Here is a 16,261-nt window from a genome sequence, read left to right on the forward strand (position 1 = left end):
TAAGGGTTAATAAGCAAACAGGTGTTAGCATCCAATAGCAATTCAACAGGAACCGGCACAGAACAAGGGGTAGGGACCACATGCATGTTAATGTTAAAAAGCACAGGTTAATAGAGAGGCTAATGAATGCAAAATATATGAATGTAAAATATACATATATTATGTATAGATCACACACACACACACACACACACACACACACACACACACACACACACACACACACACACACACACACACACACACACACACACACACACACACACACACACACACACACACACACACACACACACACACACGGATAGAGAGGGGCTTCAGGGCCAATCAGCCAATCAAACTCTTACCATCGCTGCCTTTCAGATCTCAGCAGCTCACACATCTGCAATATTTACACATATTTCCCATCATGCATCAGATCACCACAATGACAAGAATATCAAGAGAGCGAGAGAGAGTGTGTGTAGAAGAGAGAAGGCAGTGGAACCACAAGCCAGACATAGTGCCAGCCTACATGAGCGCAGTGGAAATCCGTTCATTGTCATTAACACAGTTGAAAACCACAGGAAAAATCCTCAGCTTGTGACTTCAGCAGCCATTAATGTTCAGATACACAGATGAACATAAAGGAACAAGTTTAAAGGATTTGGCTCGTTTGGTTGGTCGTAGAGTTATCCAATTGCGTACAGTGATATTTTCAGATGCATGCCCTTGAGTTGGGCCATTTTCATTACTCGTTGTCACATTTTTTACATTTCACAGCAGCTTTGGTGGCTGCTTTTGTGTCTGCGGTTTTAAAAAGCAACATCACCAAAACCAAAAACTTGTACTTACTGGACATTTTATTTTAGTTATTTCATCCCCCATTACTACTTCTAATTAATAATATATTGTATTTTCTTAAATAAACCTAGACTATGCATCTTCCTACTGCAGCTAGCAGTTATAAAACTAAAATTGGTGTTATCACTAAATATAAATCCTATGAGCTCACTCCTCAGTCCTCCTCATCAACTGAGAATAAGAATGGCAGAAAAAAACATTTTAACCAAAGATGATGAACAGCATAGTGAATGTTTTAAGTGAATTAATACCCTACAATATTCTATATCATTTCATTATATATATAATTTTATTTGAAGAACAGCCAGCGGCACTATACCTGTTATGACTTTAGAGGCGGAGTTGAGGAGGCCGTTCTCACCCTCATTGGCCGGCGGCTGTGGGGGCGGCGGCCCGCTTGGCCGGGGGCGGGGCTTGGGGGCCGGCCTGGTTGGGCGAGGCAGCGACCCCGAGTGGAAGGAGGGGTGCACCAAGGGGTAGGGCTGCGGCGCGTCCAGAGGAGGGGTGCTGGGGGGTGTTGGGGTGCTGGGTGGGGAGCGGTCCGTCTCCCCCGCGCCTCCCGCCACCGGGGGGGTGGGGCTGAGCGGCGGCTGCGGGGGAGGGTGGCTGGGCGCGTGGATCTGGGGGCTCTCCTTGCCAGAGTGGCGTTTGGGGGCGATGGGCGGGTGGTAGGCGGAGCCGGGGGTCTGCTGGCTGCCCAACTGCGGCGTGAAGGGGCTGGCCTGCCGGGGAGGGGCAGGGGCTTGCTTCTTGGTACCTAGGGGTGGGGGGGGTACGATTTCACCATGTTGAGATCCAGCCCCAACCACAGCGGTACCAAAAGTGAGCAATTCTTCCTTGACTCACTTGTTAAACAGGCCGTTTTCACAGTCTTATTAAACCTATTTACAGCCTGGTCCAAAAAAACATTCTGGTCAGTATGTTTAGTTCATATCTCCATGACAACACTGAGGGGGGTGAATTTCTTTTTAGCAGGATAGTTTTTATTTTATTGGAGGTTAACATTTATGAATAATTAGGGGCGCTCACATCGACTCGGAGGCTAGTTTTCAAGATTAGCAGACTATCTCCGTCATCTTGACATCGACTGCGTTCATTCCTATTGTCCATTCCGGTGCCAAGATGCCTTGTTCTGCGGTCAACTGTACCAACTGATTGTTTAAAAACGAATGAGCTACGAGCTAATTCGGTGTAGGTCACCTAGATGGGCGTATCCCTCCCCCCGACGTCACATCAATGCCCTTTTTTGGTTAGAGGAAATGAGGCGGAGTCAAACTATGACAAGATGGCGACCCTCATAAGCCAAGAGAATTGGATGCAGTTGGAATAACTGAGGTCTTCCCGGATGCTACATCCATTTTATATACTAGTATGTATTTTGATAGTTTGAGGTGTGGGAGCGCAGGAGACGACGCAAGCTGAGCCGAAGCTACTTCACTTGTTGCCACAGAGGATGAACAAAAAAAATCTCAGTGCATTAATCCATGAATTAACTAGTGTCATTAAAAGTCCCTAACCCTAACCCTAAAATATCTTTACCTTTATTTATAAAGTCAGGTGTGTAAAGTGTGTGTGTGATCTTACCCCTGCGCATCATGTGTGGACTTGTCCCTCGGGAGCCCCCCTGGGAGTGGGGCGTGCCCACAGTCAGGTGGGGGGCCGATCCATTCCTCTGAGGAGGGGGGGTGGATGTGTTTTCCCGCGCCGGGCTGTGTGGAGGGGGAACACGGTATACATGTAGAAGGTCAATCCGTACACACACACACACACACACACACACACACACACACACGCACGCACGCACGCACACACCTTGTCTCAGTTCACATCAGTGTTGGACACATGCATGCATTGCAATCAGAACATTTAGTTTGCCATGAAAGTTACTTTGATGGCGATAACATTGGATTGATGTTATGACACAATGGCTTGACTCTTATCAACATATTGAACATATTAACAACATATTAACAACATAGTTTAGAGATTGTGTTTATTTGTAGGTAACAAACAGGAAAATTTGTATAAGATAGCATTGTTAAAAAAAATTAGTGAAAAGGGAATTTAAAAAGTACAAATGTAAGATTGTGTGATTTGGTCTTGCATTTGGAAATCAAATTTCTGACACGTAAGAGAGAGACAGACCGATGATCAAGCAGAGGGACAGATGGAGGGACGGGCAGGCAGGCAGACAGACAGATTGGCAGGCAGGTAAAGAAATCTGGAGCATTATCAAGCACAGAATGTGGCCAATCGCCCATTGAAGTGGCCAAGCCTGTAAACAAACCAATATGTCTTCTCCTGGAACAAGCTGGTAGCGTTTCAACATGGAGAGTTCCTTGATTCAACTCGTCAACTGTCAATATTGGAATAATCAATCTGGGCAATGTGCTTGCGCTGTGAAGACAATGACCGGAGCAGACACGGGACAACATTTTCGTGGCGGGGCTGACGAAACGACGGGTCGCTGGAGCGCTGATTTGAGAGGCGGACGGAGCTGATTGGGCGTTTTTTTTTTGCAAGGTGACGGGATCCCGGGTTTACGTCTCCTTACCTGAACTTCTCAATGGTGGGGCTGGACAAAGGCTGAGGCTGCCATGAGTCTACCTGCACCAAACCCCTGTGACTACCCCTTCCTCCACTTTCACCACCACCACCACCACCACCTCCTCCGTCCACCAGGCAGAGCGGCTCCGCATCAATAGCCAGGGTAGGGCTGTGGACTGGGGTTTGGGGCCGTGTGGGTGAGTCCCCAGCTTCCGGTAGGGGCAGAGTCTGGGACTTGAAGGCGGGTAAGCTAAGATGCTTTCTATTTAGAGTGCCGAGTCTACGCGGGGCAGGCTCCGGTGGTTTGTTACCAGTGCTAAGGAAGACGGAGGGAGGGAGAGCAGAAGGGGAGGACGGGAAGAGAAAATATCAGGAAGTACATTAAACAAACCAGTGAATAGGGAGAAATTGGGAGAAAAAGTGAACGGACCCCGTTGTGTGTGTGTCTGGTAGAGAAAGAGTGAGAGATATACACTTTGTACGGTTAAAAGAACTCCCCCTTTCGAGACAACACAAAACCCCAGTTGTCTTAGAGCCAAAAGAACGTCTGCTTGTTTGCATAGAAAGATGAGAGGGAACTAATGGAAGGCAATGTAGGAAGACCCACACAAAACATACAGCCCGCAAGCCACAGTAAAACCGAAGCTTTAATGGAAAGAATAAGAGTTGCACAAGAGTACAGTCACGCTTCGAAAGACATAGTAGCACAGAAGAATGACAATGCATCACATTGAAAATCATTCAACTGTCATCCCCTTTGGTTCATTCCTGTACATTATTAACCTTAAATTAAATAAACACACTTATTGGCTTTGGCAACCGTGCAAAATCAATGTAAAATGTACCTTGATAAAAGGTAGCACATAATGTAGTGCTGAAGCGACACGCATACACACACACAAAAATAAAGTAATTGCTTAGTTTCTCAGTAAAAGGAAGAGTGTGTGTGTGTGTGTGTGTGTGTGTGTGTGTGTGTGTGTGTGTGTGTGTGTGTGTGTGTGTGTGTGTGTGTGTGTGTGTGTGTGTGTGTGTGTGTGTGTGTGTGTGTGTGTTGGGTTTTATGCCAGAGGTTTATACCAGGGGCCAACACTAGGGGCCTTAAACCAGGCTCTACACCAGGGGCCCCTACATCACGGCCCCTTCAGCCTTCTGCTTTAAAGTTTGGAGCTGGCTGCTCTTCGGTGGGCGTCTCCGTGACCGTGACCGACTCGTCGGCCGCCAAGTAGAGGGCCGACACTGTGGGGCCCCGGGGCACCTGGGATCGGGAGCGAGACGGCAGGCTGAGGGTGAGGCTGAGGTTTGGGCGGGACAGGTACCTGTCTTTACGGGGGGTGTGGCCGTCACCCTCCTGCCCCCCCATGCTGCCGGGACGTCTCTTCTCCAGGCCGGGAGGGTCCGGCTCGGGGGTGGCCAGGTGGCTGGGCAGGGCGAACATGCCCGACACGTTGAAGTCAACCTCTGGAGGTCACAGGGAGAGAGAGAGAGAGAGACAGCGAGAGAGGTTAAATAAATGAAAATATAAATCTAAAAATCGAATTGAAGATAAATTCTGCATGCAAAAGCGTAAATAAATAAAATAATGAATCGCACGCACGCACGCACGCACGCACGCACGCGCGCACGCACGCACGCGCGCACGCACGCACGCACACAAACCCCTACAATCCACTACATTTAATACAACTCATTACAGGGTTTTACCTTCAGGGAAAAACCAGTCTGCATGCTGGATGATGGGCTCTATGATGGCAACCACGTGGAGAGACGTGGCGGCGGCCATCTCTGCCAGGGTCCTGATCACAAGACAACACACAAGACGGAGCATGAGGAAACCATTAGGAAATACAAGGCATTTATTCATATACATTTATTAATTTAGTCTTTGAACTAATAAATAGATAGTTAACATTTCGTTCCTTAAATGTGTATGTTTAAGAAAAACAAACTGTGTAAATGAATAAGATGTGAGGTAGGGAGGGGGGATAGTGCAAAAGTGGTTAAGGTTTTTGAGAATCCAGGATCAAAGGTATCGGGTATTGATCCCCAATGGGCGCCATTTCCCTGCCTCACCTCTACCTGATCCAGAACGACCTGTATCTGAATTCACGGTAAGACTGTTGTAAAGGAATAGTGGTGGATGACTAGATAGTAGAAAGAATTGTGCCGTTTCCATACCCTTCCGTCTTGGGCCACAGCAGGTTGGGCCCCAGGACGATGGCGATGTTAGGGGGGGTCATCTTGTTCACGTCGCTGTCCTGCGCCAGCTTAGCCAGGAACTTCACCAGGTATCTGCAACACACAATCCATACTATGTTACACAAAATGTATACTGTGAAACAGACAATGCATACTGTGTACCGCAAGACCAATACTATGCAGCAGACAACGCATACTGTGTGACCCACACAGTGCGTGCGTGTGTGTGTACGCCCGTGAGTATCGTTCTAGGCTATCTTGAACTACAGGATACATGATGGACAGTGGTAATCGCCTGCCCCAATCTAAACAGTTTCAAAGGACGTCCCAGTGCTGTGTTAGAAACCATCTGTTGTGTCAGGTTCGTACGTTGTGTCAGGTGTGAATCTGAGTTAGCAAAGAACCATCGTATCTACCTTACACAGTGCATACATTACTTTATATCAAGACAATTTTTACCGCTTATCTAGACATATTTCACGCACTATACTTTACTCTATCACATGAGACAGAGACTCTTGTATTAAAAATTCTTAATTTTGATTATTCACTTTGTAAGCACACAAGAATACACCTTTATTGTGTAATAGAGACAACATGTGCTTTCATGTCCCAAAATACAGTGTGCACAATATGCACATCAGACAATATGTATTATATACTAGCACATGTACTTCATGTAAAATAACGACATGCAATCGAGGGTAGAATCAGGATTAGAAAGGCCTGAGATCCAACAGCTAGAACCAAATTGAATATATTAGAATAGAAAGGAGTAGAACAGACGCTACCTGAGGTTGGCCTTGTGTGCATTTGGCATACTGTGACACGTTGACCACAGCGATTGAAGCCTCTTGTCCGGATCCGGCACACTGAACACACATGAGCACAGCGGAAGGTCAGGAATCGTTTTATTAAATTACTTTAAGCATACAGAGATTGGGGTAAAATTGTCAAAAGCACATGAATGAATATTTATATATACATGATATATATGTATATATGCTTGCCAGCTTGGCAAGCTGTCTGTGTCTGTGTGTGTGAGAGTTTGTGTACCATGAGGCCTGTAACCATTCGTCGTAGAGGCCAAACGTCATCAGAGGTTCCGGAAGCTCCCTGAGGTAGGACTTGAGTGCTCCTGAACACAAACACACACACACATTTCTTTATTACAAATATGTCCTATATGATCATCAACATAGTAATCTATGCCATTTAATCACGTTACTGAAATAAGTACCCAATTCAGATAAAAAAGGGGCACCGGTTTGTGTGGACATTTGGAGCTCTGTCTGACTGTGGCATCGACCTTTTCGGAAACTATTGTATTATTATTATTGCATACTGCTACTGCACATACTGTGTGTGTGGATGCTGGAGCACCGACTGAGCATCATCTTATACTCGTGGAAGTCTAACACTTGAATGCCACTTATTTTAGTGGCATTCAAGTGTTAGGATTCCACGAAACATATTGTATATCGCTACTGTGTGTGGTGCATTTCATATACGACATCGTTCATTATAACTCTCATATACAACGACGGTACTAAAAAACTATCACAACGTTGCCGTGGACCGTGACCATGGCGATAACGTCCCCCTCCTTCCCAGAACTTTAAGCCCAAAATACTTATTCTTTCTTTTATCTCATAGTGTCCTAATCCCAGGGTTCACTTGCTCTTTAAACTGTAATAGTATTATTAAGTACTCATATCAGTACTTGGCGAATACCGAAATGTAAGTAGTTAAAATCGGTGCATCCCAAGTTGTCGCCGTGTTGTCATGACAGTGCATCGTACCAGCTACTGCGTGGGGGTCTGAGTAGAACTCCTCCAGCTGCGACGTGGAACAATCCAATGCCGCCTTCAGCTTCTTCAGCTTGGATGAACCAGCAGCGATGCGGAAGAGACCCTAGGAAATACAATATATATATATATAGATATACATGCACTGTATATATATATTTATTGTCGTGCAAATGATTCTCTACTCTTCTTGTTTCCCTTCAAGAGGAACACTTGCACTTTGCATATTAATAGTTTGTGTGGGTTTCTGGCGTCAAGAAACGGGAAGTAAAAGTATCACTACGGACCTACCAACTGAGTAGTACATATTTGTACTACTCTGGTTGTTTCAGGTTCTAACGCAGACTGAGGTCCAGTCTGTAGCATCTAGCAGTGAAGTTACAGATTGCATCCAAATTAATCCCAATTCTGAACCCTCCCGAAACCTCTCTTTGGGAAATAGTAAAAGCATATAGCTTGTAGTCCCTAGGCTATATGAGACGGACCTGAAAGAGGGTTAACCTTCTCACACTTATAGAACACTTACAGTACAATGGCTAGATGTGTGGCGCTTTGCATATAAATATATAGAACATTGCTCATTTTAATGGTCCTACACAACAACAGTACTAAAAAAATATTAGAAATGTGTCACGGATCTCTTTTTTGAATATCAAACAGGTCCTCTCTAAAGCTGTTTGACCTTTCTGGGCTACTGTAGAACCATGGCGGTGAAACATGGTGGCCTCCATGGAAGAGCACCTTCTCCCTACATACTGTCGATAAAAAGGCCTCATTCTAGATAACGAAAAAACAATGATTGTTTATTTCATTGGATTATACACTATAAATTAAAACATACATATAAATATTATATCCCATTTCTGCCTGGTCTGCTCCACGAGATGCAACCAAATTCTACACACTTCCCCTTTAAATCGTTGGCCTGGCTTCCTGTAAAAAAGTGTCTGAATAATACCATTTTAGGATATCTATTGCTGTGGCTGCATTTTAAAGAGGGTATTAGTGGTTATGGTAATGGGTCACAGATGTGGAGAGGAAATGCAACACCACATACGTAGGGGCGCAAACACACACACACACACACACACACACACACACACACACACACACACACACACACACACACACACACACACACACACACACACACACACACACACACACACACACACACACACACACACACACACACACACACACACAATTGGCAAGCCAGCCTAAGTGATCGTTACCAACTTCCATTTTTCACTTCAGAATTATTAACCGCATCATACAATTTAGAGATTTTATATCAAATCAACCTAGAAATTATCTGCATTATCTGCAAAAAGCCAAAACATTTAGAATCTGTTAATATGCTTATTCATGACATTTTATAAGGTTGAAAGATTAACTTAAAATTGAAACTGTCTCATTAACTGACATGTTAATGCTAGTAAGGCTAATGAGGTTAGCACAGTCCCTGGGCCGTTTTCTGACTTTTGATTGTTTGAATAATGGGGCTGATCCTTAGCCTGGCACCGCCCACCTACCTACTTCCACTAAATTTTCATTTCACTTCAGTACTAGGTCTGGGTCTGCTTCATATGCATGGGTTCCTTGGACAAATGAAATGAAGTACGATGGTCTGGTAGGACCAGGCTAGCTGATCGTGTTTGTTTGGTTGTGAATTATAGCGTCCCCTGTTGCCAAGGAGGTACTTTACTTTTTGGAGGACTGCTTATCCCCGGTTCTATACGTGTACCAACTTTGCCGACCATGATTTGTTTCCCCAATTGACTCCAATTATAAAGAAATAACTTGGTGAGAACCGGGAACAGTGAAAATTCAACCACTCAGCTATCAACACAAAACTAGTGGGGACCTAAGGGGGAGGTCTTTGATGGGCACACCAAATGTTAGGCCTCTGAGGTTTTCTGAAGCCGACTGGTTGAATAATGACTTCTCATTGGCATAATCCTATTTTTGCATAAATCCGCCAAAACCAACAGCCATTTGTATCACAATCAAAAAGAAAATAATTAAGGTTTGACCACGAGTTATAGCGCTCCCTGTAGTCACAGTGGTAACAAATGATTTGAATAAATGACAAGAAATCAAATAAGAAACATGATAACAACAGTGTGGCTTGCTTTGCAACAACAACATTTGATATCATGCTAGGACAATACAATGTAACTTCTCAGTCTCTACCTCCTCCTTCATGCCAGTCTCAAGCAGCATCATGACACAGGCCTCCAGGGGCAGGGCAATCTCCCGGTGGCTCCTCTCCAGGTGCTCCTCCAGGGCCGTGCCAAACGCTGGCTTCTCCATCCACGAGTCTAACGGGAGGGGGGAGGGGAGGGAGACACAACATGGAGGTCAGTTGGCTGTTGGCAGACGTTTTGGTTCTACAAACGTAGAACATTTTTGATTCTACAATTAAATATTGTAATTTAGATTATATTAAGGGTTGTCCTTGATTAAAGATATTTCATGGATAAAAATGATTGTCAGGCAAGACCCATCGATGACTGATGGTTGAGTTGTCATAGATTTTTCTATGTATGCCGCTCAATGAACAGATGATATAGGATATTAACCTAGTATAATATACCGTGTTAGATCTATTTAATCCAACAGTGGCTGGTCTCTGTGGAGACAGAGAGATTTGTTTTGTCTTATTACCAAAGGTATTCACACCCGATCATGAAAAAAAAGATTGATAAATCGAATGTGTTTGACTGATTCAAAATGTAAAATGCACTTGTGAGTAATGATGGAGAGAATAATTTTCAGCAGTGTGAGAAGTTGACACACTTTGCATTTTACTTTTTTGGGATAATCTTTAATGGTTCTGAAAGGCTGCTAGACTAGGCAAAACATAAAACCTGCACACAGACCACTGAGCCAACCCCCCCCCCCTCCCCCTCCCAAAAAATGCATAACTTATAGGCTTTACTTCTAGAAGCCAAGCAATGCAATAGCATCACTCATTTAGTATCCCTGTCCTACAAATAGAATATCCCGCACAATATCACCGAAAAATACAAACACAGTAGGCCTACACAATCAAATGAAATGGTTTATCGTGTTTAGTCAGGTTTCAGGTTTCTTTGGGGTTACATGCTGAAGTGTGTACCTATCCATATAAATAATTGGTTTCTCAATTCCTAAATACCGATTTTAGATACTGTTGCATGTTGGGATGCGTAGTTTGTGTAGTTCGTAGTGTACGTCGATCACCAACAATCGATAATAAATGTAAGTTTCATTCGGTATTTATATTAGGTGTTTCTTGCGGGTGATGTTTACCTTGCTGCAGTTGAATGGCAGGGATGGCCGCTTCTAGTACAGCCAAAGACCTCCTGTGGTAGTCTGCTTGGGCCTCCAATAGCTACACACATATACACATGCAACACACACACAAAATAAATGATGGATGCACTCAACAGTTTAGATATGGAGAGGATATGACCTTCATCATCGCAGACTTACCAAAACGTAATAACTTGCGTAGTCTCCCTCTTTTGAAGCAAAGTTATACATATCCGCAGAAAGCTGGTCCTGTGTGGCAATAAAAAATACATTTATAAGATAATATCCCTCACTCAGTCTCACAAATCTCTTTCATGTCATCTACATTATCTACTGTGTTATATTCACCAAATTCCTCTTGAAGACAACATCTGACGAGCAAGCAGATTAAATGTCCAAAGTCATACTGTTGTAAGTCATATAACCTGATTGGTTGCAAGACTTGACTTCTGATGACAAAGGCTGCCCTGTTCCTACCCTGTTTAGATATGAACCTTATTCACCTGGCATCCATCTTGGCTCTGAATGCTAGTTCGGGGGGGGGGGAACGGAATAATGCGAAATTCTGCATCCTTCAGTTCCCCCCATCCAGCATTTAGAACCAAGATGGCCGCTATGTGAATAAGGCCCATTGTTCCAACTTAATAAAGAGACCGGAGCTGGGTCTATAAAGCTTCTATGGTTTGACTCAATTTTAATAAATCTGTTAGTATCTACCTTGCATATTTCTACTTTATTAAGTGCCTCATCCATCTCGTCCTTGAGTGAGTCCACCTTTGACGCCATGGCCTGGTTATTGGTCCTTGTCGCCTGGTACCACCTGTGGGTGATTGAAAAATGTTAGGCAGGTAGGTAATACACATAAAGGTTTAAGATTAAATCAAATAAAAAAAAAAAAACCTAGCAAGGTATTTTTTATCAGTTAAAAACAATTATTATACAATTATTATAATGTTCTGTTGTCATTTTCGCTGGCATTGCACATATGAAAATAAAGGGCGGCCCCTAGATATAAGAAAAATCAAAATATCTTTAATTCCTTTTGTAAAATTTATTTTGACATTACACAAGTAGTACGAGTACACAGTCGTCTATTCTTTTTAAGTACCTTTGCCTTTAAGATTTGCATGCCCAAAGGTTGAAATAGCATCCCTTTTCGATCATATCAAACAGTGTTCGAGCTAGCATCTAGCGTACCTAGCCTTAGCCGAGTCATAGTCCAGAACCAGCTTGCCCAGTTGCTTCCTCATTTTCAGCACGTTTGGAATTTCCACCTTTGGAATAAAAAACAGAGACTCCAACTCATAAGGTACACTTTCAACACACAACCTGATCCATATAATCTACATTACAATGTTGCCCAGACCGTCAGTAGCCTACATATTTTTACAATGAGCAGTTGTACTATGGAGTGATGTGTGCAGTGGTATGTTTTTGTGTTATGGTGTGTAGTGGTCTGGTATGGTGTGTGTGTGTGGTTGTGTGTGGTGTTTTTCTTCAGGGGGTTTAGTGCAGTGTTTTGGTGTGTTATGGTGTGTTATGGACGTCATGTGCTGTGTAGTGGTGCTTAGCGGTGTGTTAGTACCTCTGTGAGCTGATTGAAAGGCTCCAGGACGTCCCGCTCTAGCGTGACCTCGTGCTGCATAAGTTCCGAGGCAAGCCTGCTCTCTGCCTCCCCACACACATCCATCATCTTACTGCTCAAGCACAAGGACAGAATACAAGCGCACACGCACACACACACAAAACCAATAATGAGTACATACACACAGGACCAAGATAAAACAATACAAAACACATACACCAACAACGGGGTAAATCTTTCAAACACAGAAACACACAGAGTCAGTGAGTGAGTGAGTGAGTGAGTGAGTGAGTGAGTGAGTGAGTGAGTGAGTGAGTGAGTGAGTGGGAAGCTGCAGTAGGCTCACACTCCTGAGAAGGACCAACAGTGTAAAGCCAAACACATCTAAGAAGTCCTCGAGTCCAACCACTCAAATCAGCTATGATCTGTTCTACGCAGCCACTTTCCTTTCGATTTACATCAAATATGCTGCATTTTCCATAAGAATTGTGGTAGTGGAAAAGGATAGACTAAACCCTCATACAGCCAGTGTAAACAACTTATGCTCTTTTCCTTCTCCACAATCATCTTTGTATTTAGATGATTCAATTTGAATGGACTTTTACTATTTAACCCAAGTGTAAAATAGTTTAGCAAATGGCAGTTTGAGGATGAGGGTAAGGTAAGTGAGTCTGCATTCTTTAAGACAGCCATGAGCTGTATTATTGAGCTATGTTAAGAGAGTTTACTTATACCGACCCGATCAGACTCTCTTCGCCCAGCTGGCTGCCTCCGTCCTGCATGGCCTGGGACAGAGATGTCAGTGGCAGCTTTTTCTGCAGGGGGATGAATAGAAAGTGAAAGTTAGGCACCAGGTAGAGGTGAAACCGTTTTCAGAGACAGACCCACAACCAACACTAAACCGTGTTCTATGTGCTAAAACATTAACAGAGTTGAACAGATGCTATGATCCATCATATAGCTGAATAAAAAGAAGTCAAAGAACGTTAAAAACACATGCTAGGACACGACTTGACAATCTCAATGACTGTGTGCATGTTGTCCGTACGTGCTGGAAAACTAAAAACACTGAAGGCCATGGCTCAATTTTTCCACTACGTCTGTTCCTGAGTGACTCAATACTATGCAATAGTTAATGAAAGCACAACACTGTCGCAGGATGAAGAAAGTTTAGTAGAGCTAGGGTGTTCGACTTCTATCCACATCAATTCTGAGTTCAATCCCTATGTTCTCAGTCTACCAGTAGGCATTCTTGAGCAAGATGCAACCATGACCTGCGCATTAATGTCAACAACATGCATCAAAATAGATTCACTTTGAAGCACCTGCTAAATCGTACATTCGAAATAGGTCTTTGCTTTGGTTAGCCAGCCATGGTACTCTAATAATACAATGAAAACTAGGGTCATTGAATTCAAAGTTGTCCTCTGCTCTTTTGTGAGTAGAGGAGAGGACAGTGAGTGAGAGGAGAGAAAAGTGCTTACATGTCGTTTCTCCGAGTCGGTGCCCAGCTGACCCTGCAGACACAAAACCAGCCTCTTGTGTGCATTGTGCGACGCCGTTCGCACCAGCTCCATCCGCCGTTCGATCTGAGGTACGCACACACACACACACACACACACACACACACACACACACACACACACACACACACACACACACACACACACACACACACACACACACACACACACACACACACACACACACACACACACACACACACACAAACGATGTCAGGTCAAGTTAGGTGAATACATTTATTTGTAGTTGAAGGATAGTATTATAGTATACCTGCACTTTTATATATAAACTTAGCACAAAAAGTAAGGAAATTTGTGTTTGGTAGATTATTTCTCTGTGGTAACAATACTTTTTGGCAATAAATCTTATACAGTTGGAAAGCCTGTATAGTTCCCTTTCAAATGGTGCCCCATTTGCAAGGAACATGCACTTGTGGGATGAGCAGCAGAGCTGAGTATGTGGGTTGCGCCCATGAAAAATTTGCCAATTCTTCTCTGCCATTGACTCGTTTGGTGTTTGGTGGATTGGATGATTGAATTTTGAAGAAACAAGACATAGTGACAATTAAACAATTTATTCGTTTCACAAACAGGAGCCTCAGTAGCGTGTGGAAGAACCATACACAGCCACAACAGCCTGGCACCTCCTCCTCATGCTGGTCACCAGCCTGTTCAGACACTGCTGTGGGATGGCATCCCATTCTTCAACCAGCATTTGTCGCAAGTCAGCCAACGTGGTTGTGTTGGTCACTCTGGCACGAACAGCACGCCCAAGCTGATCCCACAAGTTTTCAATGGGGTTGAGGTCAGGACTGCTAGCAGGCCATTCCATCCTTCCACTCCCACATTCTGGGGGTAGTCTCTGATAAACCCCGCCCTGTGGGGGCGAGCGTTGTCATCTTGGAGGATAGAGTTTGGTCCTAGAATGTGGAGATATGGGATTGCCACTGGTTGCAGAATCTCATGTCTATATCTCTCTGCATTGAGATTGCCTTCAATGATGACAAGCCTCGTTTTTTCAGTGAGGGAGATGCCACTCCACACACCTTCAAACTGCCACTGTCACACCAAATTTGTACCGGGTGCCAAATTTGTACCGCCTAAGTAAGGGGTTGTCCGTTGCCAGGCAGGTTTCAAAAAACAATCGCGCTCATGATGCCAAAGACGAAATAATAAAATACAGATAACGGATCGCTAGATAACACTTGTTTTTACTTTATATTTGTATAGTATTTAATTGTTTAATCGAATTTAGCTAGTAAACTGAGTATTTAAAGCAAGTTTCAAAAAACATTCACGCTCATGTTGCTAAAGACGAAATAACATAACACAGATAACGGATCGCTAGATCACACTTGTTTTTACTTTATATTTGTTTTGCATTTAATTGTTTAATCGAATTTAGCTAGTAAACTGAGTGTTTAAAGTGTATCATAGTCTAGCTAGCTTGTGTTAATTTAATTTCCTTAATTTAATTTAGATAATAGATGGATAGATGGGTAGATAGGTGAGCAGGCATTTACTAACTATTATTACTACTATTACTTATTATTATTCACCTTATCCCCATAACATTCAGCTATTACTGTTTAGGGAAATAGATAAATACAATACAATACAATACAAATATAAAGTTAGGAACGCTAATAAATGTAATTTGTGAAATAAGTGTTAGCTGTCTTGTCGCGCTCAATGAACGAGTTTGCGAATGTTCTTGAACCTTCCCACGTCATTCGACGCGATCGGATTGTCTGGGCAGAGAGCCGTCAGCCATATCGTCCTGCAAACCTTGACTGCAAATCTGTAGAAGACAGCCTACGGCACATAAGTGCTGACAGAGTGATGAAACTTCTTGGGGTGTCGTCTTCTTCGCGGCCGGTCTTTGACATCCCCCGTTATATGGAACTTGGCCTTCAGTTTGGAGAGGGTACTAGGGCTCACTCCAAATAATGCCGCAACTTGGTTTTGCCGAACACCAGCTCGAAGTTGCCCATCAGGTGCCAATCAGGCAATTGATTGGCAGCATCTGGGTGTATCAGAAGTTCAAAACAAGTGTCAATAGCAACAGCAAAATAACCTGTTTGGCAAGGGCAGAAAAGATTTGGCAAATTTTTCATCGGCGCAACCAACCTACTCAGTGCTGCTGCTCATCCTACAAATGCATGTCATGTTCCTTACAAATGGGGCACCATTTGAAAGGAAACTAAACAGGCTTCCAACGGTATAAGAAGTTTTAAACAAATCCAACCATGAGGCTAAATTTAAGATTAGGATGCTTGAAGGTTCCTTGGAAATTAACTGATCCTGAGCATGGGCAAAAATGTGCACACGGAACACACAGATCTTTGCAAAATCATAGACTTTGCATCTGACAAGTCCGTCTGTTTAATAAGCAGCTACTTCCTCATCCTGTGCAACAGTAAACAATCAGCTGTTCTGCTTCTCTAAAGGCAGATCCC

The 16,261-nt window shown here is 43.6% G+C and overlaps 1 protein-coding gene across 2 annotated transcripts in view; it reads right to left on the reverse strand.

Moving 5' to 3' along the window:
- The window catches only part of arhgap17b (Rho GTPase activating protein 17b), a 34,708-nt gene that overhangs the window by 2,436 nt on the left and 16,011 nt on the right, over positions 1-16,261 (reverse strand). The window contains exons 3-19 of one of the 2 annotated variants that reach the window (XM_056581036.1): positions 13,764-13,868; positions 13,018-13,094; positions 12,280-12,391; positions 11,892-11,968; positions 11,412-11,514; positions 10,875-10,943; positions 10,692-10,773; positions 9,591-9,718; positions 7,389-7,500; positions 6,643-6,724; positions 6,378-6,458; positions 5,566-5,679; positions 5,092-5,183; positions 4,707-4,848; positions 3,398-3,706; positions 2,428-2,552; positions 1,163-1,600 (exon numbers count right to left, since the gene is read on the reverse strand). In XM_056581036.1, coding sequence (XP_056437011.1) covers positions 1,163-1,600; positions 2,428-2,552; positions 3,398-3,706; positions 4,707-4,848; positions 5,092-5,183; positions 5,566-5,679; positions 6,378-6,458; positions 6,643-6,724; positions 7,389-7,500; positions 9,591-9,718; positions 10,692-10,773; positions 10,875-10,943; positions 11,412-11,514; positions 11,892-11,968; positions 12,280-12,391; positions 13,018-13,094; positions 13,764-13,868 — 2,248 coding nt within the window. The remainder of the gene's footprint in view (positions 1-1,162; positions 1,601-2,427; positions 2,553-3,397; positions 3,707-4,706; positions 4,849-5,091; positions 5,184-5,565; positions 5,680-6,377; positions 6,459-6,642; positions 6,725-7,388; positions 7,501-9,590; positions 9,719-10,691; positions 10,774-10,874; positions 10,944-11,411; positions 11,515-11,891; positions 11,969-12,279; positions 12,392-13,017; positions 13,095-13,763; positions 13,869-16,261) is intronic. The other variant, XM_056581044.1, reaches the window with a different exon arrangement.

The sequence above is a fragment of the Gadus chalcogrammus genome, chromosome 2 (genome assembly GCF_026213295.1).
Source record: "Gadus chalcogrammus isolate NIFS_2021 chromosome 2, NIFS_Gcha_1.0, whole genome shotgun sequence".
In the NCBI taxonomy this organism is placed as follows: Eukaryota; Metazoa; Chordata; class Actinopteri; order Gadiformes; family Gadidae; genus Gadus; species Gadus chalcogrammus.